Source organism: Lissotriton helveticus, chromosome 1_1 (genome assembly GCF_964261635.1).
Source record: "Lissotriton helveticus chromosome 1_1, aLisHel1.1, whole genome shotgun sequence".
Classification (NCBI taxonomy): domain Eukaryota; kingdom Metazoa; phylum Chordata; class Amphibia; order Caudata; family Salamandridae; genus Lissotriton; species Lissotriton helveticus.
This window is the reverse complement of record NC_136057.1, coordinates 1,911,280,076-1,911,307,231: the sequence shown is the minus strand read 5'-3', so window position 1 is coordinate 1,911,307,231 and position 27,156 is coordinate 1,911,280,076. Positions and strand designations below refer to the sequence as shown.

At 48.0% G+C, this 27,156-nt stretch overlaps 1 protein-coding gene across 3 annotated transcripts in view; it reads left to right on the top strand.

Moving 5' to 3' along the window:
- Positions 1–27,156, top strand: part of SMG7 (SMG7 nonsense mediated mRNA decay factor) — a 484,004-nt gene that overhangs the window by 358,210 nt on the left and 98,638 nt on the right. For all 3 annotated transcript variants that reach the window (XM_078643137.1, XM_078643126.1, XM_078643118.1), the window contains exon 16: positions 15,533–15,918. In XM_078643137.1, coding sequence (XP_078499263.1) covers positions 15,533–15,918 — 386 coding nt within the window. The remainder of the gene's footprint in view (positions 1–15,532; positions 15,919–27,156) is intronic.

Genomic DNA, 27,156 nt, shown 5'->3' with positions numbered 1-27,156 from the left:
ACCTAGGCTCCCGGTTCGGCCTACACAGCGCCCTCCGTTCCGCCCCCGTGGACCGTCTGAGGCAGCGGAGGTCGAGGTCTCGCTCAAGACGGAGAGATAGGTCCAGGAGTCGCCGTCGCTCGTCTACGAGGTCCAGACGACGCCGTAGGAGGGACAGGTCTAGATCCCACCACACGGATTCGTCCAGTGCCAGGGACTACTCGCCGACCCGGTCAGACTCCCCTTGGACGAGGGTGTCCCCGATAGACGACATTGTCTCCTTCCAGGAGGTGTTGCTGCGAGGAGCGGCTAAGCTGGGCATCACACTCACGGTGCCCGCGCCCTTGACTTCCGTCATCTTCGAGACACTGCACAAGAAGCAGTTGTCTTGCCCCTTGTTGCCGTTGGTGCCAGGGCTGGTGGAACCCGCCATGGAGCTCTTCCTCACCCCTGCGGTTACGAAATCAGCGCCTTCCAGGCTGCAAAAGAAGTATCGGGCCCCTGACTCGGATCCTGCGTTTCTTCGCTTGGACCCTGCGCCGGACTCAGTGATTGTGACGCCGGCGAGGAAGCAACACCCCACCACCCCGTCATCGACAGTGCCTCCTGACAAGGAGAGCCGCTGGATGGATTCGGCAGGCAGGAAGGTATGCGGGACGGCCTCCACGTCTATCAAGGCCGCCAGTGCCTCAGCCTTGTTGGGACGTTATGATCGGTCCCTCTGGGAGTCCCTCTCACGGTTCGTGGAACTCCATCCCCGGGATAACCGGGAGGATTTCCAAGAAATCCTTAATGAAGGACTGATGGTCTCCAACCAGGTGATCAGTTCGGCTGCGGATTCCTCCCTCCTGGCAGCGCACGGATACTGTCATGGGGTCAACCTGAGGCGCCACGCCTGGCTGCGTCTGATGTCCTTGAAACCCGAGGCACAGCAGAGGGTTGGCAATCTACCCTTCTCTGGCGAGACCCTCTTTGGAAAACATGCGGACGAGGAGATGGCCCGCATGGAGGCGGAGACCTTGACGGCTGTTGGATTGGAAAAGCCGAAGGAACAGAAGACCTTCCGCTCGTTCCAGAGACGGTACTGGCGCATGTTAGAGGGCAAGGTCGACAGGCTGGGCAGCAGCAGCAACAACAGCAGCAGCAGTTCCAGCGGCGCCCTTTCCAAAAGCGCCAGAGGGGCCGTGGTGGTCAGCAGGCTTCATCCGCGACCAAAGGCCCGGCTGGGTCTACGCCCTGAGGTGCTTCTTCCCCCTCATCCGTTTCCCGCTCCGTTGGGGGGAAGCATCCAACATTACCTGGCAGATTGGAGAAACATTACTCAAGACAAGTGGGTGCTGAATATTGTTTGCAATGGATACAGTCTTCGGTTCACCAGTCCGCCTCCAGCGATTCCACCGGTTGGCTCGCAGTCCCGGCTGCACGAGCTCCAGGTGGAGGCCGACACCCTGTTAAGAAAAAGGGATATAGAAGGCGTCCCTCTGTCTCAAAGGGGAAAGGGCCTTTACTCATGCTTCTTCCTGGTGCGGAAGAAGGACAAGAACGAGTTCAGGCCCATTCTGGATTTGCGACAAGCAAACAAGTGGATTTGCAGGGAAAAGTTTTGCATGTTGTTTTTGCACCAGATTTACCCTCAGCTGCAAAGGGGAGACTGGCTTTGCGCGATAGATCTGCAAGATGCGTACTTCCATGTGCCCATTGCACGGAAACACCGGAAGTTCCTGCGCTTCCTCGTCTGCACCAATCACTATCAGTACACCGTGCTACCGTTTGGACTGAAGTCTGCACCCAGGACGTTTTCCAACTGCATGGCTGAGGTGGCAGCGCACCTGCGAAAGAACAAGGTGTTTGTCTACCCGTACCTGGACGACTGGTTGATCAAGGCCTCCACCTTCCAGGCTGCACAATTGCACTTCAACAGGACAACCGTCCTGCTGAATTGGCTGGGGTTGCACATAAATATGTCCAAGTCTGTTCCGATCCCGGTCCAGTGCCTGCAGTACTTGGGAGCCTCCATCAGTACGCTGTCAGCAAGTGTCTCCTTCTGAGGAGAGACGCTTATCACTCCTTCGGAAGGCTCAGGCTCTCATAGCTGCTCCATCTACAACAGTGAGGACAGTGTCTTCTCTACTGGGGTCGATGGCCTCTTGTAACTTCCTCACCCCACATGCGCACCTGCAGATGAGGCCGCTGCAGGAATGTTTGGAGGATCAATGGGACCAGAGGACAGGGTGCTGGGACGATAAGGTCCAGTTGTCTCTTCATGCCCAACAGTCCCTGAGATGGTGGTGCTCGACAGAGAATCTACTCCGAGGGGTTCCTTTCCACAATGATATCCCGACTCAGACTATCGTGACGGATGCGTCTCTCCTGGGCTGGGGAGCGCATTCAGACCATCTACAGATCCAAGGAACGTGGTCTCCGGCGGAGTCCACGTATCGCATCAATTTCTTGGAACTCAGAGCGGTTCACTTGACATTGAAGGCCTTTCTTCCGTCCTTCCAGACCAACTCCTTGCTTGTACAGACGGACAATACGACCACAATGTATTACCTCAACAAGCAGGGGGGCTCAAGATCGCGCACACTGTCACAGGAGGCGCAGGCGATCTGGCACTGGCTGCTAGCCAGAGGACTGACTATAACAGCGACTCATCTGCCCGGTGTGCAGAATGTTCAGGCGGACGCCCTCAGCAGGTTGCTTCAAGAAAAGCACGAGTGGGTCATAAACGACGCGGTGCTCGACGACGTCTTCGCCATGTGGGGCACTCCGGACGTGGAGCTGTTCGCCACTGCCGAAAACAGCAAATGCCGCGACTTCGCCTCGAGGTATTACCAACCGGGGACTCTGGGGAACGCGTTATGGATCAGCTGGTCGAACAGCTTTCTGTACACTTTTCCACCCATTCCCCTGATTCCGGCGGTGCTCATCAAGCTGGCCCAGTTCCGGGCGCGGATGATCCTCATTGCTCCGGAATGGCCCAGACAGTGGTGGTTCACGGACCTGCTTCATCGTTCGATCCTGCCTCATCGGCGGCTGCCGTGTCGGCCGGACCTTCTCACGAAGTTCGGAGGGCAGATGGTGCACCCCAACCTCTCGTCGTTGAGTTTGGCGGCATGGCTCCTGAGAGAGTGCAATATGGCCACTTAAATCTTCATGAGGATTGCATGGACATATTGAAGGAGGCTAAGAGGCCGTCTACTAGGACCTCTTATGCTTACAAATGGAAGAGATTCTGCATCTGGTGCATGTCTAAGAATTATGATCCAACAACCTGCAAGGAGGATGTCATCCTTCCATACCTTCTGCATCTGGCTCGGTCTGGCCTTAATTTCCATTCCATTAAGGTTCATCTGGATGCATTGACTGCTTACAGAAAATGCCCTTCGCAGACGTCCTTCTTCCAGATTCCTGTGATTAAGGATTTTTTGAAAGGGTTGAAGAAGGTGTTCCCTCCTGTTCGGCTTCCTTCGCCTGCATGGGAACTGAATGTGGTGCTGTCCAGGCTGATGAAGGAACCTTTCGAGCCTATTCACAAGGCTTCGCTGCAGCACCTGTCTGGAAGGCGGTGTTCCTCGTGGCCATTACATCGGCCCACAGGGTGAGTGAGATTCAGGCATTGTGTTGCCAAGAACCTTATACTGTGTTTCATGCTGCTAAGGTTGCTATGCGTACTCACCCTAAGTTCCTTCCCAAGGTGATTTCTGATTTTCATGTTAATCAGACTATAACTTTACCGACTTTTTTCCAGAATCCTTCCACTCCAGCGGATAGGGCTCTTCATTCCCTGGATGTTAGAAGGGTGTTGAAATTCTATCTGGATAAAACCAAAGACATTTGCAGGTCCGACCAATTGTTTGTCAACTATGGGTCGGTTAGGACTGGTCTGGCTACTTCGAAGCAATCTATCTCTAGGTGGATTGTGTCTTGTATCCAGCTTTATCAGAAAGCGAATAAGACCATAGGGGGTAAGCCTAAGGCTCATTCCACCAGGGGCAAAGCGGCCACAGCAGCTTTGCTTCGTAATGTTCCCATTGCAGAGATCTGCAAGGCTGCCAATTGGAAGTCGGTCCATACCTTTGCTAAGCATTACTGTCTGGATTCTGATGCCAGAGCAGATGCTCAGGTTGGACAGGCTTCGCTGCAAAATCTGTTCGCATAATAGTGGTGTTGTCTTTTTTTTCTCCACCGCCGGGTTGTTTTTGGATGGGCTTGCCATTCTATTCACTAGATTATGACTATACACAGAGGTCCCCTACTACAGAAGGAGTAGTTTCTTACCTGGAACTCCAGTTCTGTAGTAGGGGTATCTCTGTTATAGTCATAAGCGCCCGCCCTCCTCCCCGGTGGTGAAAAGGATGAAATGATGAATGCTACAGGTCTAGCTGATACACCTCCAAAAAGAACTGAAAGTGGAGGGAGTTGCTGTGCATTCTGGGATACCAGGAGAGTTCTGGAAAGTTTCCTTAAAGGCACGGTATCCCTTTTTAAGCCACATAATGGCAGCCTATGGGGGCTTGTCTGTCCTGTCCTTCCTCTCTATCATTCCAAGGATTTGGTGAAGGGGGAAGTGTTCTCCATGGTGAAACCTGACAGACAGGTCTAAGTGTGATATTGGTGGAATATCCTTGCATTTCTAGTTGAAGTACTTGACAGTGTAGCCTTGCATGTATAGGCTGTATTATTTGTCTTTAATTCTCTTAAGTGTCCATGCAGTACTGCAAAGAAGACCGCTTAAGAGATTATTTTTAATTGCTCCGGGGTTCCCGCGCATGAGCGGGACTATTCACTAGATTATGACTATAACAGAGATACCCCTACTACAGAACTGGAGTTACAGGTAAGAAACTACTCCATCTGTTCTGGTGAATGTTTGGCGGCCACATGTTTGAGTTCAGAATTTGCATAAAAAACAGCACCATTTTACGAGTGCCTGGAGTTTTTTCCAAACTACTGATTGAGCGACGAGGACCAAACGCAGTAGTTAAGTTTATTAGGTCCAAGGCTGTTTCGTAGGAATGACAATGGATTGGCTCATGCATGCCCTAATTGAACAATGGAGATATGTGGCATTCTATTTTGTAAAGTCTTCTGTTTTAACCTTACCTCTTTGTTTGTTAGAATGCAATCATTCTCCATCAGTTATCACTCCTAGTCTGAATTCCCTCATAGTCTGTGGGGTCACGGTTAAAGATGAGAATAAAATTCCCCTCCTTATTTTCTCCTTAGAATGTCAAATTTTTTCTTGCGATGTAATTTATTAATGACTGTATTTTTTATGATTAGTCTTTTTCGCTTCTTTGTACTTTAATGAATTCCTTCTTCACTTTTTTGTATGTACTTATGTGCTTCATCATTCTTAAAATTTCAATAAAGTCTTACTGAACAAAAAAAAAAAAAAAAGATGAGAATAAAAATAAACTGAATCCCACTCTATACTGTTGAGGGCTGATGATTTATTGCAGTTCACATCAGTTGGGTTTCTTTTTTTTAGAAATTCATGTTGTGCCATTTTTACTACTTCCCATTTTTTTCTGGATCCAGGGCTCCGCTATTTGGATCGTCAGTTGGTGTTCATCCTGGAGGGTGGGGCAATGTTAGAAATTTGTATAGAACAGTGGTGCAAATAAGCAACCTGCATTTCCAGACAACATCCTAGTTAAATTGTTAACAGTAGATACTGTCCTGTTTAATAAGCTTTAGAGTGAATCTCTTCTACGTGACTGGCCTGCTGTAGAAGGGAAATGTTCTAAGGAATCCTCAATTGATGTCCTTGCTCTACATGTGTTTGCAGTTAGAACATTCTTTTCATTGCTCACTCTAGTCCACCTGTAACAATGTTGTCCTATGGTGGTTACCAGGTAGGCCCTTGAAGTGCTTCTCTTGGACCTCTACCAATCTCTCAAATGGGGAGTCTGCTCCCTCCAGTCAAGTTCTACGGACTGACATCCTTTGGGGTACAAAAAGTAAGGAGTCATTTTTCACTATTTCAGGTATGTGAGAAATACAGATCACAAGGATAAGTTAAAGAAAATGACAATTATTTATAGAGACCTTGAGGTTTTGAGGACATTTGGTCAAAAGTGTTCATGTTAGGCTTGAGGGCAGTGAAAGCTAAAGCGTACGTTCAGGCTGCACAGGTCGGTCCTTAAATGAACCTCTGATCAGGACCTCGTTTTCAGCATAGGCCATACTCAGCCATGCTGGCTCTTGAAGGCATCTGACTGGGGTTTGTGAGCCAGACTATTGCTTTTAGTCGGTCATCTGGACCTTATTTTTTGGATTCTCGTAAACACTGGCAATGACAGTGCCATATCTTTGAATTCTGAGCCAGCACTCATGATAGTTATTTTTGTTGTGCCTTACAGGTAAATTGACCTTCTCTTTTTAGGTATTGACAGAAGAGAGAAGGTTTAAGGTTATTGCTGTGAAAGCTATTTGGTATAATTAGGATCTAGAAAAAGACTTAAGAATAATCTTTCTTTCCCATTGGAGATATTGAACGCCATTATGTTACTTTTGCAATGATGAATTGTCATGTACAGTGCAATTTGAACATTTGTTTGTTTCAGCATTACAGTGAATGATTTTAAAGTGTCTTTCTCGCAGATTGGCCTTTCAGTACTGTCTCCTCTGTTTTTGCTATCCTTGTTCTTATCCAGACAAAGCATAGAAGAAAAGGGTGGAAACTCGACATTTAATATTGTAGTGCTATCAGATTATTGTTTAATATTGCTTTCTTGTTTGAAACCTATGGGACTGCGGGGCAACTTCAAATATTTTATTTGGATACAACAAAGCACCCCTGCCATTCAGTCTGTTATTTGTTGCAGAGATGTCACTGTGAATCTTCTTAGATGCTTAATATCCCCAGTTGCTTTTTAGTGCTGCTTGCAAACCCATAAAAAAGCTAGGGCAGTAAAAACTTCGACATGCTTTTATGCGAACTCTGGTCCCCTATCCCGTTTTCCCAGCATATATGCTTTTAGAACAGGTAGCTCTAACCATCATAACACACTATTGTTGCTACTAGTCTAATTTTATTTTTCTAGTAACCACCTGTGTTTGGAGTACGGGGGCACTCAATTGCTTTGTGTTGTCTCGTAGATATTCCTGTTTAGAAGTTCCTTTCATCTCTTAGCTTTGGCTTGATTAACTCACAATCCTACTTGTTGACAGTTGGCATAAATTAGTAAGATGGGTGAGACATAAGGCAAATTTAGGTAGTGTATTACACTTGGGCATTTTTCATGCAATCTTTGTCTACAATATGTAAAGTCGACGGCAGGGTGTGCCTGTGCATAGTCTGTATGAATAGATATCGTTTTTTTTACTGTGCATGATATGTTGCATCACCTGATACCTTCACTCCCAAAATCACATGCTTCAATAGTAGTCGGAACATTTGTTTTCATATGTTCGAGGCATGTGGGCTGCTAAATTCATATCTGTAGCATAGATCGCCGCCTAGTGTTGGGTCCGGATGATTGCACATTGTTGTCCTGGAAGAGTCTTCGAAGTATCACGAGATAGGTGGCTCCTCCCCTGGACTACAGTGCGCATGGGCATCGACTCCATCCCCAGATTGTTTTTTTCCGCCATTGGGTTCGGATGTGATTTCGACGTCTCCTGTTCGGAATCGTGATAGAATTTTTTCAAGGCCAAAAGGCCTTCTTTGCACCGTCGGTATTGTTCGCGTTCGGTCCCATCTATCTTCCAGCTCGTGGAGTCGGATATCTGGGGGGTCGTGTGACTCTTCGGTGATCGGGGCCTAGTCGACGCAGCAAGACTTCGACGGCATGGAACAGAGTCCATTCAAGAAATGTCCCGTGTGTGGATCCAAGTACCCACACATTGACGTCCATCCTGTGTGCAACAAGTGCCTGTCGCCGGACCACGACGAGGCCAACTGTATGGCCTGTTCAAGATTTCATTCGAAGAAGACGATCAAGCTTCGGCGCGTGGCGCGCCTTGAGGCCCAGCGATCGGCTCCGGCACCGGTGGACATCTTTGGCGACCCCGCGGCAGACGAGCAAGTGCGTCACCTGCAGATTTCCCCTACCCCGGTGGAGGTAGAGTCCGACGACGGAGCGGACATCCACAGTCAAGACATTAAGGAACTCGTCGAGAAGGTAGGGGACGACGAAGCATATGGAGCCATGGAAGATAGCTCGGAGGATGAGCTATGCCCCGTTCGTACTCTTACAAAGGCTCAGGTCACGGGATCGCCACGCGGCCTTACCCAAGACCTTACACCTCGATCCATGGCCCCGCCTTCCGGCCCGACTACGGACACCTCCGCGGAGCCGTCATTACTAAAATCGAAACCGAAACTGAAACCCTCGGAATCGATGAAAACCAAGATGGCCGACACGCCATCGAAACCGAAGACGTCTGCTCCGGTACAGACGCCGTCGTCTTCGGGGGCCTCCAAACCGATGCAAGCTGTCGACCAGGCAAGGGTGCCGAAGGTGGTCAAGGGGCCAAGCTCGAAGAAGCCCGTCGAGCCGGTGTCAACCAAGGTAGACAAGCCGACGTCCAAGAAGGCTGTCGAGCCTACATCGGGACAGTCTGTCGCACCGAAGACCAAGGGGCCCGTTGACGCGAAGTCAGTGAAGGGCGCGGAGCCAAGGTCTGGGGTCGTTCCTCCTAAAGGGAAACCCGTCGATCCGAAGCCGTCGACGTCTGCGGCCGTGGACAGTGATCGAAGCGCACCGGTCAAGGGTGCTCCTGCGCCTCGAACAGACAAGCACAAGTCATCCACGCTCGGGTCTTCCCCTGGGGGCGGACCAAGGACATCGGTCAGATCGACGAAGCCGTCCGCTTCCTTTACGAAGCAGGTCGTGGACTCCCTCAAGCGCCTTAAGGACAAGGCTTTGGCATCGGAACCGAAGACTCCTTCCATACCGAAGCCGGCAGACACACCGAAGACCACATCGGCACCGCTCCTCTACACGTTGCCGCCTAAGGTGGCGCCGAAGGCCTTTGCACCGCGGTCGGTGCCCAAGGACACTGTGTCGACGTCAACTCACCCGGCTGGGACTGTGGGTCATCGACACCCTTTGGTTGAAGAACGGTCTGAGCATTTCATCGATGCAGACACCGGGAAACTCACGCTATACAAGAGGAAGATTACTTCACAACCTTTGCAGTCGTTTACCATTCCTCTGAAACGTAAGAAGCCTGCAGCAGAAACACCAGTTCTGGTGGAGCAGATTCTTCCTCAGCATAGGAGGAGTGCAGCACCTTCACCCACATACTCTGATGGGGATGGAGGGGAGCAAGATGAGGAGTACAATTTTCCTGCTCATACAGAGCCTGATGAGCAACAGGACTCATGGATGGACACTGGTGATCAAGGGGACCAGCAGACGGGCCAGGATCCTCAGGTTTATAACGTGAAGCCGTCTCCCACTGAGGACTCTGCGGCATTTAATGCCTTAATTGAAAGGGCAGCTACAAACCATAAAGTGGAAATGCATGCTGACCCCGTGGAGGTGGACTTCCTTTTTGACACTTTCTCTACTGCTGAAAAAACTGTCAAAACTCTCCCAATGTTGAAAGGGGTCCTTAAGCATGCGGCAGACATTTTCAAGGAACCCACAAGATCTCGGGTTGTAAACCCACGCATTGAGAAGAAATACAGACCGGCACCTGGCGACCCGACCTACATAAGGGGCCAGTTGCCTTTGGACTCTTTGGTGGTCTCTAATGCCCGCAAGAGGGCAAACTCCCAAACCACGGGTGAAGCTCCTCCCCCAGACAGAGTCAAAAGTGCTGGAGGCATCTGGGAAGAGGGTAGCAGCTCAGGCGGCCAACATATGGCGCATCTCAAACACGCAAGCTCTTGTTGGCCAGATACGATAGGGCACACTATGACACCCTAGAGCAGCTGTTACAACACCTCCCAGACCAGTTTAAAGAGGGAGCTGAAATGCTTATCCAGGAGGGGAAGCTCATCTCCAACGCTGCTATAAAGTGTGCGCTAGATGTTGCGGACACAGCAGCGAGAGCGATCAACACTAGTGTGATGTTGAGGCGTCAGGCATGGCTCCGCATCTCGGGATACAAGCCAGAGATACAAACTACTATCCTCAACCAGCCCGTTAATCCAGACAGGTTGTTTGGCCCAGAGGTGGACACCACCCTGGAGAAGATCAAAAAAGATACCGAGACTGCCAAGTCCATGGGAGCTCTCCAGTCACAACAATTTAGAGGGAACACTTTTCGTCGCTCAGGCAATCGAGGTGTTAACAAGAGGGCACATGTCGCAGCAGACGCCATTCATTAAAAGTGGTGCGCAATCCTCCTACAGCAAGCAGGGCAGAGGTGGATACAGAGGAAACAGTGCCAAGGGTAGAGGCAGAGGCAACAACAGTTCCCGTTCCTCTGCCGCCAACAAACAGTGACTCCCTGTCACTGCCCCCGACCATCCAACACCTGTCGGGGGGGAGACTCCAACAGTTCCTGCCCGTCTGGAAGTCCATCACCACAGACAGGTGGGTCAGGAAACTTATCCAGTTCGGCTATTGTTTAGAACTGACATCCACCCCACCACCCATGCCCCCAAAACACCGTCCTATGTCAGCAGAGCACTTGCACTTATTGCAGCAGGAGGTTCTGGTGATGCTGCAAAAAGGCGCAATAGAGCTCGTGCCAGTGGAGGAAGAAGGCACAGGGGTTTATTCCCTGTACTTCTTAATCCCAAAAAAGGACGGCTCACTCAGACCGATTCTAGACCTACGCCCCTTAAACCAGTACATTCTTTCAGAACACTTCCACATGTTGACACTGCAGCAGGTTCTTCCCTTGTTACAACAGGGAGACTTCCTCGCAACCTTGTACCTCAAGGATGCTTACTTTCACATACCACTCCACCCATCCCACAGAAAGTACCTCAGGTTCACCATCCAAAACAGGCATTACCAGTTCAAGGTACTCCCCTTCGGAGTGACCACTGCTCCCAGAGTGTTCACAAAATGTCTGGCGACAGTGGCGGCACACCTCTGGAGACAGGGTATATATGTCTACCCTTATCTGGACGACTGGCTCGTTCAGGCAAAGTCAGCCCAGCAGTGCGCCGCAGATATGTCCCACACCATTCACCTCCTTCACAGTCTAGGATTTACACTGAACTACCCGAAGTCACACCTTCAGCCGGCCCATGTGCAGCAGTATTTGGGCGCGACGATCAATACTCTGGCTGCCACAGCTCAGCCAAACCCAGCGAGGATCGACAACATCCAGGCGCTGATCCAAAAGTTCAGACCACAACACTCATTCCCAGCGAGAGTGTTCATGCAGTTGATAGGCATGATGGCCTCCTGCATCTTCATAGTCCCGCACGCGAGGCTCCATATGCGTCCGCTCCAAGAATGCTTAGCGCATCAGTGGACTAGTGTGGCTCACTGGTTAGAGGCGGCAGGCCTGAGAGCAGAAGTCAGCCTGGGACCAGGGTTCAATTCCCGACGCGGCAGGGTCGTGGACCTTGGTCAGCGGACTTGATAATTCTCGCTTCGGTGCTTACTCTAATCAGGGGTTCCACTCGGCAACTCTGGGCATTAGCTTGCCTAATCTCCACAACGGCCCCACCAATTCCGGGGATGCCTGGCTCCACCTTGGGGACTCCCAGCAAGGGACCATCCCACAGGGAAAGCCAGGACGGGTTCCCCAGAGTTATACAGCGCCGGGACGCCCCGTTGCTGGGGCAGCTGTGCGCTTTACAAGTATACTACATTTACATTTACATTTACTCAGGCTCAAGGACAGTTAAACGACCTAGTGTTGGTGACGGGTCGGGCATACAGCTCTCTGCATTGGTGGAATCCACACAACCTTTGCAAGGGCCGACCGTTCCAGGAGCCTGTGCCACAGATTACACTAATAACGGACGCATCTCTCCAGGGATGGGGCGCTCATGTGCTCCACTACACGGTGCAGGGACTATGGACAACGCAACAAAGGAAGATGCACATCAACTACTTGGAGCTGATGGCAATCTTCATGGCTCTCAAGTCCTTCAAAGTACATCTGTGCAACAAAGTAGTGTTGATCCGGACGGACAACATGACAGCCATGTACTACATTCAAAAGCAGGGAGGTACGCACTCTCCACAGTTGTCTCATCTGGCTCAGAGCATGTGGAAGTGGGCCATTCAGAGGAACATCTTCCTCATGGCGGAACACCTCCCGGGCACAGACAATCAGATGGCGGATCTGCTCAGCAGGTACAGCCACCAGATGCACGAGTGGGAGTTACATCCATCAGTACTCCGTCCGTACTTCCAGCAGTGGGGTCATCCAGAGATAGACCTGTTTGCCACGGAGGAAAACGCAAAATGCCAAAGCTTTGCCGCCAGGTTCCCTCACCCACTATCGCAGAGCAATGCGATATGGATGAACTGGTCAGGCAGATTTGCATACGCTTTTCCCCCAGCGCCTCTCATTCCGCTGGTGGCAAGAAAGCTAAAGCAACACTCGCTGACGCTCATCCTAGTTGCTCCAACGTGGGCGCGACAACCGTGGTACACCACGTTCCTCGAACTCTCCGTGGTACCGCATCAAAGACTGCACCTCACACCCCGGCTCTTAACGCAGAACCGTGGCGACATTCAGCACCCGGATACACAGCAGCTCAATCTGGCGATCCGGCTCCTGAGGTCTTAGAGTTTGGCTACCTTGATTTGCCCCCTGAATGCATGGACATCATCCGGGAGGCAAGGAAGCCCACTACCAGAGCTTGCTATGCAGCAAAATGTAAGCGGTTTATCATCTACTGTACCGAGCACGCTATCAACCCGCTCGATGCATCCATTCCTAATATCTGCTATCTGTTGCATCTTTACAAATGCAATCTAGCATACGCTTCCATTCGGATACACTTATCCGCCATAGCGGCTTATCTCCAAAACAGGCAGCATCTCTCTGTCTTCAGGGTGCCTGCCATTAAAGCATTCCTGGAAGGGCTGAAGCGGGTCATCCCTCCCAGGACCCCGCCAGCTCCTGTGTGGAACCTCAATGTGGTGCTCACCAGATTGATGGGTCCCCCATTTGAACCTCTGCATTCATGTGAGCTTCAGTTCCTCACATGCAAAGTGGCTTTTCTCATTGCCATACCGTCTCTAAGACGTGTTAGTGAGCTACAGGCGCTCACCATTCAAGAGCCATTTATACAAATTCATTCAAACAGGGTGGTGCTGCGCACTAACCCCAAATTTCTCCCTAAGGTGGTGTCGCAGTTTCATGTCAATCAAACCATCGAACTGCCCGCATTCTTTCCCAACCCAGAAACGGTAGCAGAAAGGATGCTCCATACGCTTGATGTCAAAAGAGCGCTTATGTACTACATTGACAGAACACAACCTTTTAGAAAGACACAGCAACTCTTTGTTGCCTTCGCAGCCCAGCATAAAGGCAACCCCATTTCCAAAGCAGGAATAGCCAGGTGGATCGTTAAGTGTATTCAGATTTGCTATCAGAAGGCTAAGCGCACTTTAACGGTCCCCCCCAAGGCACACTCCACACCCAAGTTGGGGGCCTCCATGACATTCCTAGGTAACATTCCTTTGGAAGACATTTGTAGGGCAGCCACATGGTCTACACCACATACGTTTACCAAACATTACTGTGTAGATGTGCATTCCAAACAGCAGGCAACTGTAGGACAGGCTGTTCTTAAAACACTTTTTCAGACTTTTGCAGCTGGCACGGGCGGCCGCCGTTAATGGAGGGACTGCTATGTATTCTATGCTACAGATATGAATTTAGCAGCCCACATGCCTCAAACTGAATATGCTACTTACCAGTATGCATCTGTTCTTGGCATGTAGGGCTGCTAACATTCATATCGCCCGCCCTCCTCCCCGGCGCCCGTAGCGGCTGCAGACTTTTCTTGCGTTTAATCTCTAGCATGGCCATCATTTTCACTGTTAAACTCCATCTTTGCCACAATGGCTAAAAACAGTCTGGGGATGGAGTCGATGCCCATGCGCACTGTAGTCCAGGGGAGGAGCCACCTATCTCGTGATACTTCGAAGACTCTTCCAGGACAACAATGTGCAATCATCTGGACCCAACACTAGGCGGCGATCTATGCTACAGATAGGAATGTTAGCAGCCCTACATGCCAAGAACAGATGCATACTGGTAAGTAGCATATTCATTATTTGGCTAATACATAATTCTAAGTAGGTCAAGAAAACCAAATGAGGAGGTGAAAGAGAAAGGGTAGTTAGAGGTGCTCTGAAAAAGCAATTAAGTTCTGATGTCCATGGTTGATGCATGGAGCGCCACTAATAAGTCAACCACATTATTCTGAACATCAGCGAGTCCAGTTTGAAGTTAAGATGAAAGTTTCAGAGAGATGCTGAAAGTGCTAGGATCTACCCACCAGTGATTCTACTTCTGACAGCCGGACAATTTTAGGAGACCGATGTTTCTCATTTGATCTGCTGTTAGAGCTGGATTGGTCCAGTAGGCTCACAGATTACCTAGCCATAGAAAGCTTGGTGGGGTCAGGCTCACGCTCTTGAAGCAGGCGTTTGGTTAGCAGCCACATTATTGTTTCTATGGCCTGTGTGATGTCCTAAGATGTTACAAAAATAATGAGGTGGGTAGCCTAGTTTTAGGCCTGCTGCTTTTTGTTCAGAGTTTTGGCAGAGAACCCTGCATAGTTACTTATATCTCAAATTCAGCCTGAACATAGCTACTAAGATTACCAGTGTGAACCTTTGGGTTGGGGGGCCCAGATGACAAAAGGCTGACTGTGTGGCTGCAGTTACTACTTACATGCAGGATAGATATGCATAAAAGGTTAACTGCCATGTTCCTTAATTGTCTCTTTGGGGTCTGAGGTATGCCCATGGGGTTAACTATGTGAAAAGGAAGGCACCTTAATGCACTTGCATGCCTTCCATCTAAGAAGAGATCAGGCAAAGTTGATTTGCTAATTGAATATGATGAAGGCTTGGTGAAGCTGTTTAATGGAGCTAATTGAAGTGCATAATGTATTGTTATTCTTTTGCTCATTATCGCCACTGTTTTCCCTTTTTGCACTTATGTTTAGCGGTTAATCACTGTTTATGGTCTGTCGCGCTATATGTCCTAGTCACCCATGTTATGTAGCTAGGGATATGTAAAAGGGAGACTGGGGCATATTCTGTTCCATGTTTGCTCCCTGATGGGCCATGTCATGGATTCGACATGGTGGCCGGCATAAGCATTAGACCTCTGGATGCATTTACAGGCCATTCAAATATTACAGGTGGCAGTAATGGAAGGATGTCTATCTGGACAAAACCATCTCTAGTTTGTGTGATAACTTTGCAGAAAGTCTCACTTCACCAACGTTCCATTTTTTCCTGAGGCTCCGTGACCTCCCACCATGGTAGATTTCACCTTCTAGAATTTCCCTGCCATCCATTTTACAAGGGGTGCAAATGGATATGTTCCCTGAATTCAAAGACCTTATACAATCACTTTTCCATTGGTTGTCTTTTTTTCCTTGTTAAATTGACACAGTAAAACAACTAATTGTTACATTTTTCTCTATCAGGTTTTCCACCCCCTGCATATGTCATTCCTCCACCTGTCGCATTCTCCATGAATTCCAGCTATAACTTCCCTGCAGGAGTCTCCGTCCCTGGTTCCTACATGCAACCTTCACCTCACTCTCCGGTTGGGAGCCAAGGGCAAGGTGGGAAACCATCCCACATTCCCTACAGCCAGCAGAGGCCCTCTGGGCCTGGGGTGATGAATCAAGGACCCCAGCCTTCACAGCAGCCCCCTTCAGTCTCACCAGCTCAGCAAACTGCACAGGTTTCAAACCAGCTGAAGCTCCAAGCTTTGGCGCAGCAGCAACAACAACAACAGCAGCAGTCTCCCACCAAACAGGGGCAGTCTCTGGGGAAGAGCCCACCACACCACAATACTCTTCAGCAGGTATGTTGGCTCAGCTAGAACTTAAATGTATTCTATTGAAATCTTAACAGTTTCTTTCATGACAATCCCTTCTGCTTTTATGGTCAAATAGTGCTTGTCTAGCATGGGGATAATAGCCTCTACACCCATTTCTCTAACCATCAAACAGGCCATATGTATATGCCAAAGCTGCCCTTCAAAAAGGCCTAGTGTTATACCACAACTTTTTTTATCTAGATCCAATTTTGGTGTTTGTCAAATTGCACACAATTGTCAATACAGTGAGTGTACTTATCGAATTCTAGATACATTATTTTGGTGAACATGAAAGAAAATGTTAATGGCAAGAATACACATCAGAAGTATGTAAACATGCAAATAAATTAAGAAGGAACAGCAATAACTTTGGATGACAAACTTTATTTGACAGTTTTACAAGGCTCTACTGATACTGACACTATTAGGGGTAGTATCCAATGGGTGCATTGTCTCTTGTGTCTTTTCCTGGAAGTTGAATGCTCTAATTTATTGGTAAATTAAGATGTGGGTGAATTAAGCAGCATAAGCACAAACTTCATCAACCTTTTCTGGTTAATTACAATAACTGTTTTCAGCGTAATCAGAGTGAGCAAACTGATTGCAATCTGCATAATGCAAATGCAATACTTTCTTTTTTAATTTTTATTGAAACCATTCTCTTTATTCAGTGTATACAGGCACATAGATGGCAAGGAAGAACTGATAGGAGCATAAGCAGAACATGGATAATAGTGGTGCTTTGACGGCCCATTATACTTTATACATATTGCTTAAGCCTTCCATACAGCATTGCGTGCCGTCTATACCTTAGAAGACCCTCCCGACCCCCCTATAGGCTTGCCAGGCTCCCCACAACCTCTCCCACTTCTTAAATGCAATACTTAGAAATATTCAAGGACTGTTGCTGTTAATAAATGATTCTCTTGTTGAGCTGTAATAATTCCCTAAATATACAAGAGCTTTCTTTTTTGTCAATTTGAACTGTACACCTGGACTATTGAAGGAGTGGGACAGTATCCAGATCTTGTATGCTTGTCATTTCTCATCTGTCTGCAGTGCAGTGATGTAGATGGGTTTGTCTTTTCCTGTAATGGAAGTCTGGTGTACCATTGCCAAAATGCGGTTTGCTTCAAATTGGTTAGCCATATTACAGCCTTCAGGCTCTTTGAAAATAGCAAGGACACAGTCAAGGCGTACTCATGGAGGTGGGTAGTTAGAAAGCTAGATTCAGGGTGAAACAATAAATTAAACTTATTTACATCAATGTCCAATTAGTACTTCACTTTAGAAAATGAAAAACTATTTTATTTAACAGACAAGTGACTAGTACATTTATAGTGAAGATGCATACATTGAGTGAGGTGGTGCAAGCCAGACATTATTATTACCTCTTATAGCTATTTGTGAGACTTGTTGATATTGGCTCAGAGACGGTTATCCTGTTGTGCTTGGTTAAGACTGAGTCTGTGTATGATCTCTGCTTCTCATTGTCCGTTAACCTTTTACAAAAATGATTTGAGAGATGGGTATGAGATAGATGTGGGACTTGCAGATCCAAAATTGGTGTTTGTTACCACTATAATAGCAAAGAGGTTGTTTAAATGGTGTTATTTCTAAAAGAATTAATAAAGACCTTAAAATAAAAATAAAAAACTCACTTCCCTAAACAGCTAGGATCCTATGCAATAGAGTTTCTGGTGGTGATGTCCTGATGACCTGTAGTCCAGTCACTAGCGCCTGGTTAGAAACACAGCCAATGATTAATTGGAGCTCATGGTCCACTCGTTGACCTGTGCTTTGCAAAGAGATTGTTGGGGATCAATACAACCTCCATGTTGGAATCTCTGCGAATCTACCATTCATGTTGAAAATTTCTGTGGTGTGTAAAGCCACTGGTGGTATGGCACCATTCCCAATTGATAAATTGTCTTATAGGATCAGCTAGTGGCTTGCAATTTAATTTGATTGTGTCAAGCAACCCCAGTAGCTAAAACGATGAGTCAAACATTTCTGACTCTATTTCCTCAGGCGTTATGACATTATAGGAAACCTACAAGCATGGATCGTGAACCAGGCTCACCTTTGTGTCGATGACCAGTGATTCAGCCACTCCATATTCTGATGCTCATCTTGCTTTTTCCTGGACAGCTGGACTGTGGTAGTCTGTCAAGCTGTCCTGGCATGTCTTCTCGTCCATTGGACATTTTGGAGGGCTTACCACAATTTTGGTAACGTCTGTAGCAGTTGCAGTCCAGCTCATCAGCAGACAAGCAGGTAAGTAGTCTTTCTCTGTGCATAACTGCAAGACCACTAGAGGCTTTTCAGATTTTAGCTCTTGTCTGGATGCAGGACAGTAATGCTGCAGACCTTTTAACTGTTGTATGTTCCCATATAATGGTGTGCAGGCGTCATTGAGGAACCTGCTTGAGGGTCTGGTACTTATACCACCAGATGGTCAGGGTGGGATGTCATATTGAACCAAAAGATCTACAACATTAAACAGTTTGTAGGGTTCTCCATTTCTGGAGGTTCCTTCTGCCCTTTATGCTGTCCAGATTTTACATCACTGTGATCCCGGAGATACCATGCAGACCTTTAATTTGCCTCGTACTGAAACACTTTTTTGCCTCTGTTGCTCTGGGCATTGAGGGTAGGTGAGCTTTACTGAGCACAGCGAAAACCTACACCAACTAAAGAGAATAGACTGAGATTCAATACCATATACACAGATTTTCAAGCAGGGGGAACAATGAGAGTTTGTGTGGAAACTGGGGTGTCAACGATGGTCGTCACTAGCTCGACATAAAGACCACCATGATATGAAGGGTATAAGCATGGTTTCCAAATCTACCCCACCATTCACCTGCCAATTTGTGCAAAGCGCACAACACACACCAAACGAACACGTAACTTTAAGCACACATTCACAGCAATATATGCATATTACAAATACTTCAAACATGCCTCAGACCTGAAGAAGGAAGATTAGTCTGTTATGGGGACTGGATAGTCCAATACTTTAGCGAACCCATAGGCAGTCTTCCTACAGGGGTGCGTCTGGACTATAATCATGCTGCCTGCCCCTTGGCCATAATCATGCTGCCTTCATTCCCAGTCACTGCACACACTTGTTTGAGAGGGTAGTTGTTACTCTTGCTTAGAAATGGTGAGCACTTCATGAGTGAAGGATTCTGTCTGAGCTACACTCTTTTATCGTCAGCTAAGTGATTGTGTTCATCTTTATCTAAAAATGTTTCCTACCCTGAAGGCATTCTTCTGAATATGGGGTTGTCTCTGTTGTGACTCAAGCTTTTTGGTTATGTGAGATTCTTCCAAGAAAAGCCACTTGAGGCCTTGTAGTTCATGTAGGAAGCTGAAGCTCTGTGCGCAGGACCTTTGTAAGGCCTGCATATATTGCTTCTCAGGAGTCCAAAGGCTGCTATGTTTGCAGGAAGTTGTCTTCAAAAGCTTTAAAAGACTGAGTATGTCGTATTTTACTCTGATTTCAGAGATGCTTCATGCTCAGTAGACTAGTGTAGTCAAAGTGTTTGTCAAATGCCTAAAAATCACGTAGAGCATTCTGAGCACAAGGTGTCAACCAGGGCTGCTACTTCAGAAGATATTCTCTCAGCTTCCAATCTGCTGCCTCAAAAATGAAGAGGAAAGTGGGGAAGAAAACTGATAACTTTCCAGTCCATCTACTAATGTGCTATGTGTCACCTTGAGATTTCAGCCAAAATAGACTTCCCTAACCGTTGACACCTAAGGCACTGAATGCAGTCTGATGCCGACCACTGTCTACAGACAGGCACAAACCAGTTTCGTCCCTATCATCTACACCCAAGTTCCCGTTGATGAGCTAGTTAATAGCCACCTTCTACGCTCTACCATCATTGAAACCATCAGCATTGTCACTGATTGTTTTGCTGTTGATGAAAACAGTTGAATACATTGCTTACAAGGATCTCTAAGGTGACCTTGATCTCTGAGAAGGGAGTTCTCTAGTCCTGGTCACACCTCTACAAACTAGGTATTGCTGGAACCATCACCCAAGCTTTAATCAGAAGACGAATCAAGGACCTAGTAGACCAGCATGCATCCGTCCTTGGCGGCAAGCAAAATGTCTGCTTTCTAATGAGGAGGAAAGCATAACATGAGGCAGACAACAAGAACCATTGTGAAGAAGAATATTGTCCTTTGCTAGCCATACCAGGGTCACCATAAGGAAAGATTCAAAATGTTCACACCAGAATAAGTCTGGTCTACTCTCGACCCTGGAGACGGAATGATGGCACAGTGGAAACAATTTTAAGGGTAGGACGTAAGGGCACGTCAACACGCAACTCCCCTTACCCCAATAAGCAGTGACTTGCCTACGCTTTCCCCTGATCATCAAACATCTGTCTGGGGAAGTCTTCAACAATTTCTCTCCATTTGGCAATCCACAACATCAGACAAACGGGTGCTAGAAATGATCCGATATGGTTATTGCCTGGAGCTCACCAGCAGTCCTCCCAACATTCCACCTTGCACTGACAAGCTCTCATCACATCACCTACTGCTTCTAAAACAAGAAGTTCAAGCTCTTCACAAAAGAAGCTATAGAACCAGTGTGAGAAAGTGGCTCTTACAGTGTGTATAGAGACCACAAACCCCAGAGGTATAACAGAGGTTAAAGCCAGGTATGACCTTACTCTCTAACGTGGTAGCTTGGTAGAGAAGTAAGGCAGTACCAGAGGACAGTGTAAAGCATTTGTTGTACACACTCAGTCAGCAAAAGGTTTCACACACTCAGACTGAACTCCAGTCCAATTGTTTTTATATGAAAAGATATAGTTTTATTTCTAGAAACAACAGGTATCAAAAAATATACTGTTCCCAATATGAGAGGTCTCAGATGAGTACTTTGCAGAAAGGCAATAAACTTTGTAAAGACAATAGGTATAGGGGTTGCAGTAGGCAACACAATTCTACACACAATTCAGCATTGAGCTCAATGGATTTCCTTATATAAACACAGTTGATTACTTTGTAGATTACTTTGGTAATTCCTGGACTGGCTCCCAGGTTCAGTCCTGGGGTCTAAGCTGAAAACAGTGTAGCAAACGTTTTAGGTATTGTAGTGATTTTTCAGGAATAAAAAGCTATTTTAAAAGTTAGCACTTAGAAACTTTTCAACAGAAATCTGGCAATGTTATCCAATGGGAGAAAACTCAGGTTGCAGGTAAAGTACGATCTTGTTACTTTTGTAGTCCAGTACTTGTCTCCTGGGGCCAGCACTGGGTCTCAACTACAAACCAGGTAAGTAATTAAGTTTCAGTATTTCGTATGATTTTTAAAGAATATTTCTAGTTTTTAAAAGTACTCACATAGAAGAAATTTCATAGAAAAGCAGACAATGGATTCCTATGGAGAAAATACAAGTTACTAGTAAACCCGCTAGGGATTACTTTTGCACTTCAGCACTGGGCTACAAGGTACAGTACTGACTCCTCTCCATATCACAGGTGAGTATTTCGGGATTCGGATGATTTTATATGAATATTTCAAGTTTTCAAAAGTAGACACTTCGAAGATTTTTCGAGTCAAACCAGTCAATGTTATTCAATGGCAGGTAAGTGAGTTACCGGTTTCCTGGTGAGTACTTGACTGGTGAAGTTGTGGTTCTGGGCATAGACTCAGGGGTCCCCCAGAGTCAGGTAGGTACAGTTGATTCACCCTCAGCGGCGCAGGGGCGGCCGGGTGCAGAGGTAGTTAGGCCCAATGTTATCCAATGGGGGACGGGGGGCCTCCGGTTGGTGGCTGCTGGCTAGCAGGCCACGCGGCTGTGGGAGCTGGGCTCCTGGTCACTTGCTCAGGGCAAAGGGGGAAGTAGGATAGGACAAAGGTGGCACAACCAGCGATACTCGGGCGGCTGGGTGCAGGGTGGTTTTGAGCCGTCGGGCGCTCAATGTTATCCAATGGAAAAGGTCAAAAGGGAACAAAGGTTGCAGGCTCGAGGGCGGAGACTCTCCAGGGGTGACCAGCACGTCGAGTGGTAAGTTGGGATCTTGGAGCACAGGTAGGTACCCCAAAGGGAGGCACAGGGGGCTGTAGGGCGCCGGTTGCAGGGGGGTCTTTGGGTGTCGGAAAAGCTTACCCTCAGCTGGTCGCTGTGGGGGGGGAGGGGGGCCTGGTTCTGAGTACTAGACTTCGGGTCCCAGTCGCCGGGGTGGGGGGGGGGATGGGGGGGGAGGGCCTTGTGGTCTTGGGTCACTCGGGCTGGCGGGTGCAGAGTGGGCTGGTCCGGAGCTTCCTGGCTGGCACCAGGGGGGTTGTTGCAGCAGAGCCTCTGCTGATGGGAGTCCCAGTCTTTAAGAGGGTCAAGGCAGGCAGGTCCTCTGGGTGTCCCAAGGTTACTGTCCGCAGGAGTCGCCGGGATTTAGGCAGGAGCAGGTTCCTGGATCGACAGCCCGGTAGGGCTGGGGCCAAGTCAGTTGTTGTCGTCCTTTTAGCAGCTGCACGGCGGGTCTTCTTCTTGATCTTCTTTCTTCTTTTGGTATCAGGATCTGAGGAAGGAAGGGTCCGGGATCCCCTAAATACTGAATTTAGGGGCGTTACAGGTAGGGCAAGGGCAGGGACCAATACGTCCCTGTCCTGGGGTGGGTGCACCCCCTAGCTTGCTCCTCTCCTGTGGGAGGGGGGCAGGAACCTAGCTGGGATTGGGCAGGGCTCCCCATCTTCAAGATGGCCGGAGCCCGTGGTTGTGCTTCACCTAGTCTCCCCCACCTGAGGGGTGGGGTTGGCACAGGCTGGCACACCCCCCTTCCTGACGAGTGGGGGTCAGAACTGATGGGGGCCAGTTGCTGGGTACAGCAAATGGTCTGGAGAAGCTCACAGAGGCAGCATACCTTTGACGCTTCCCATTGCTCATCCTGGGGGAGGAGACCTAGCACCTCGCCCAGGATGTGCATTGTTGCAGGCCCAGGAGAACGGGGGGCTCTCCACCCAGGGGTCCAGCAACATGTCTGCTGTGTGGCAGCCTCTGCAGCCATTCAGCCCAGACCTGGATTGTAGGTTAGGTTTTAGAGGGCATCTCTAAGATGCCCTCGGGTGCATTTTACATTAACTCCCACACTGGCATCAGTGCGGGTTTAATGTGCTGACAAGTTTGGTACCAAACTTGTCAGTCTTCAGTGTAGCCATTATGGTGCTGTGGAGTTCGTAATGACAACCTCCCAGCACCATATACTCTTAATGGCATCACTGCACTTACAGTGCCCAGGAATGGCCATGGGTAATGTAGGGGCACAGGGCTCATGCACCTGTGCCCACACCTCTGGCATAGGGCACCCTGCTAGAGGGGTGACTGAAGTATGCCAGGGTTGTGGGTTCTGTGGGCATGGCACACAGGGATGTGTGCCATGTCGACTCTTGGTTTAGTTCTGTACTTAGACACTCAGCCTGCAAAGGCAGTATGTGGGTGTAAGGGTACAGGGCCCCTGAGGGTGGCACAATAAATGCTGCAGTCCTCAGGGGTCTTCTCTGGTCACCATGCCCTGGGTACTTAGGGTACCATTTACTAGGGGCTGATAGGTGGCCAGAGATGCCAATTGGGTTTTACTTTCAACACAGTTTTAGGGAAGGATCACAGGCCCTGGGTACCGGGTTGGCAGGAACCCAGGGCACACTCAGTCAAAGCACATCAGTAGTTCTGAAAAAAGTTGGGGCATACCAAGTCAAGAAAGATAGCACTTTCTCTACCCCCCCCCCCCCATTCCCCCCCCGCCCCTCAAAAATAAGGGGGTGATGAGACTAACCTTGCCCTAGGGAGTCTTCATTGTCTAAGTGGAAGAACCTGGAACGTCCATCTGCATTGGCATGGGCAGTCCCTGGTTGGTGTTCCACTTCAAAGTCCATAACCTGTAGGGAGATGGACCATCTCAATAGTTTTGGATTTTCCCCTTTCATCTGCATTAGCCATCTGAGAGGTCTGTGGTCAGTTTGAACCAGGAAGTGAGTTTCAAACAAGTAGGGCCTCAACTTCTTCTGGGACCAAACCACAGCAAAGGCCTCCATCTCAATGGCACTCCAACGCTGCTCTCTGGGGAGTAGCCTCCTGCTTATAAAAGCAACAGGTTGATCTTGGCCTTCCTCATTGATCTGGGAGAGGACTGCTCCTATCCCCAGCTCTGAGGCATCAGTCTGCACTATGAACTGCTTGGAGTAGTCTGGTGCTTTAAGAATGGGTGCTGAGCACATGTCTGGTAGTAGTGGCGGCACATCTCAGAAGACAACAGATTCATGTCTGCCCATATTTGGACGACTGGCTCATCAAGGCCAGTACACACCAAAAGTGTCTACAGCAAACTCAGACTACATTAGACATACACAAGCTTCAGGCTTCACAAATGCAGTGTTACCTGGGAGCGACTCTAAACACTTGCACAGCTCTAGCCTCTCCCAATGCAGCCAGAATTCAGAATATTTTATCTCTGCAAATACATTTTCAGGCCAATCAATACTTAGCATCCAGAACGTTCATGCTACTGCTAGGGGTGATTGCATCATGCATCACGATATAGCTACATGCAAGATAGCACATGTGTCCTCAATAGGAGTGCTCAGCACGTCCGTGGAATCAGTCTTGGTCAATTAACAGATGTGTTGTTGGTAGACAGCCGCAACCATTGCTCTCTGCATTGGTGGAACACACTAAACTTATCAAAAGAGATCATGCTAACAGCAGACGCATCCCTCACAGGTTGGGGTACCTATCTTCATAACTTGACAATTCAAGGTCTATGGGACAACAGGTACAAAGCTCTGCACATCAGTTATCTAGAGCTTCTAGCTGTATATCTAGCACCAACATCTTTTCAATCTCACCTCACAGGGAAAGTTGTCCTAGTCTGCACCAACAGTATGACAGCAATGTACTAAGTTTAAAAACAGGTGGGGGGGGGGGGTGGACACATTCTCTGCAACGGTCTTGCCTTTCTCAGACAATTTGGCATTTGACAATTCATCACAAAGTCCATCATCTGTGGCCTTTTTAGGTAACATCCCTATAGCTGACATTTGTAAAGCAGCAACATGGTCCACACCACACACTTTTACCAAACATTACTGTGTGGATGTTAGCACAGCAACAAGCCAATATAGGCCAACCAGTGCTAAAAACACTTTTTCAAACTGCTGTAACATTTAAATCCACCGCTTTGGGAGAATACTGCTATATAGTCTATGCAAAGCATTAGTATCTACAGCACACATGCCTCAAACGGATTATGCTACTTACCCAGTAAGCATCTGTTCTTGGCATGTAGAGCTGTAGATTGATTCACATGCACCCTCCCACCTCCCCAATCACCTGTAGCTGTTGCAGTTTTGCCTTATTTACATTGCATACACATCTCTGTACTGAACTTACTCCATTCTCACACTCTTACGGGAAAACAATCCAGCAATGGAGTCGATGCCCATGCACACTTCTCACCGGAAGGAGGAGCCACCGTACCTCATGACTAGGAAAGACTTCTTCGAAGAAAATCAATTTGCAAACATCTGGACCCAACACTAGATGGCAGGAGTATGCAAAGCCTGTGAATCTACAGCTCTACATGCTAAGAACAGATGCTTACTGGGTAAGTAGCATAATCCTTACATCGCGGCTCGAACCACGCTGTGCCTTAACAACATGGTCTGAACCACTAATGCGTCTTTACAATGCATTCCTTTATCATGCAAGCTGTTACTATGATTTGCCTGAAGCAAGGCATTGTTAAACTGATGTTGGACTTTAAGTCCAACACTTTCCTTACTGTTGCGCAGGCTGGACTCTGAATAGTAAATTATACTATTCCAAACATAAGCACTCTCCCTAAGACCAGTCGTTGTAACGACTTGCGTGGTAAAGGAATTTCGTTGTAATGACGCATTCGTGGTTTGGACTGCATTAAAGCAGGCTTAGTAAATGCCTGCATGGTTCCAACTTAAAACTCCACCTTCATAATTGGAGATCAAGTGGAGACAGCTGAACACCTTGCACCTCCGAAGGTGGTTGACGACATCTTGGAGGCCAGGCGTCCATCGACAAAACCTGTATACGCTTGTGGCTGAGATTTGAGGCTAAGTTATCTGACGTTTTGTTGTTTTGTCCTTAGACTTTTTTTAGGTCAAGCCTGGCGCAGGACACGTGCGCTGCTCTATGGGAGGCTTCTTGTGAGCACTACACACTGATCCTAAACTTCTCCGTGGGAGTTAGTTAACTCCTGCATATTCAATTGGCTTTTGCGTGTGGCTTTCAGTACTGAAAGCACACAAATGGCCAAAGACTGCATCATGTCCTGCCTTTTCTTTTAATGTTAACTCCCCTGGCCTAGGGGGCTCGGGAGCGAGCAGCGGCGCGCATTGTGCCAGCTGCATATCTTCCTTACCGTGATCTTCCCTCATGTTCTTAAGTAAACAAACCCGCTCGCTTTCAACTTTGTTTATCAGCCTATTTAATGTGCGCGCACCACTCCAAATGTTGTCATGTTCCTGTGGCACCTTTCGAATTAGACTCCTTTGAGACGTTGCCAATTGCATACTTGATTGTGTTGTGATTCTGTTTTTGCTGGCACTCCCACGGCTGTGTATAAAATCATTTCCCTTCACCAGTCATGTTTTCCCCCCACAGGCAGGCGTTTAGAAGTTCTCCTGTTGCATAAACCAGGCTTCTCCATGGTCGGAAACATCTCCAATAGAGCGGTTTCAGCAGGCAGCTTTTTGTAGTGAGATGGGGATGACCTTTTTGATAATCTGGCTTCACTTGCAGTCCTAGCACTTTCTGGACTTGTCTTGCCATGCCAGTACCTTAGTTATTGATTCCATTTGCTCATTCTTGTAACAAATCTTCCCCGAGCCAAATGCTCTTTTACGTAATTACTAGTGAGAAAACTGAAACCGAGCAGGGAAATGGTCACCCTTCTTCGTATAACCCGGTTATGTCAGTGCAGACACTTTGTGGATGTGAGTGGTCAACTTCAGCAGTATGTTGCTGCAGCGAGACATTTAAAGAGGTGATAATGCTGCCCAGAAAAAACAAACATCCCTATTTGATGGGATGGACTTCTGTCTGTATCAGAAAATAAACCCCTTAAACCTTAATGCAATTCAAACAGGCTGGAAGGAATATTTTAGTTTTTTGTCTTGATTTTTTTCTTTCTTCATACAAATTTGTGTATATATCACTGACAG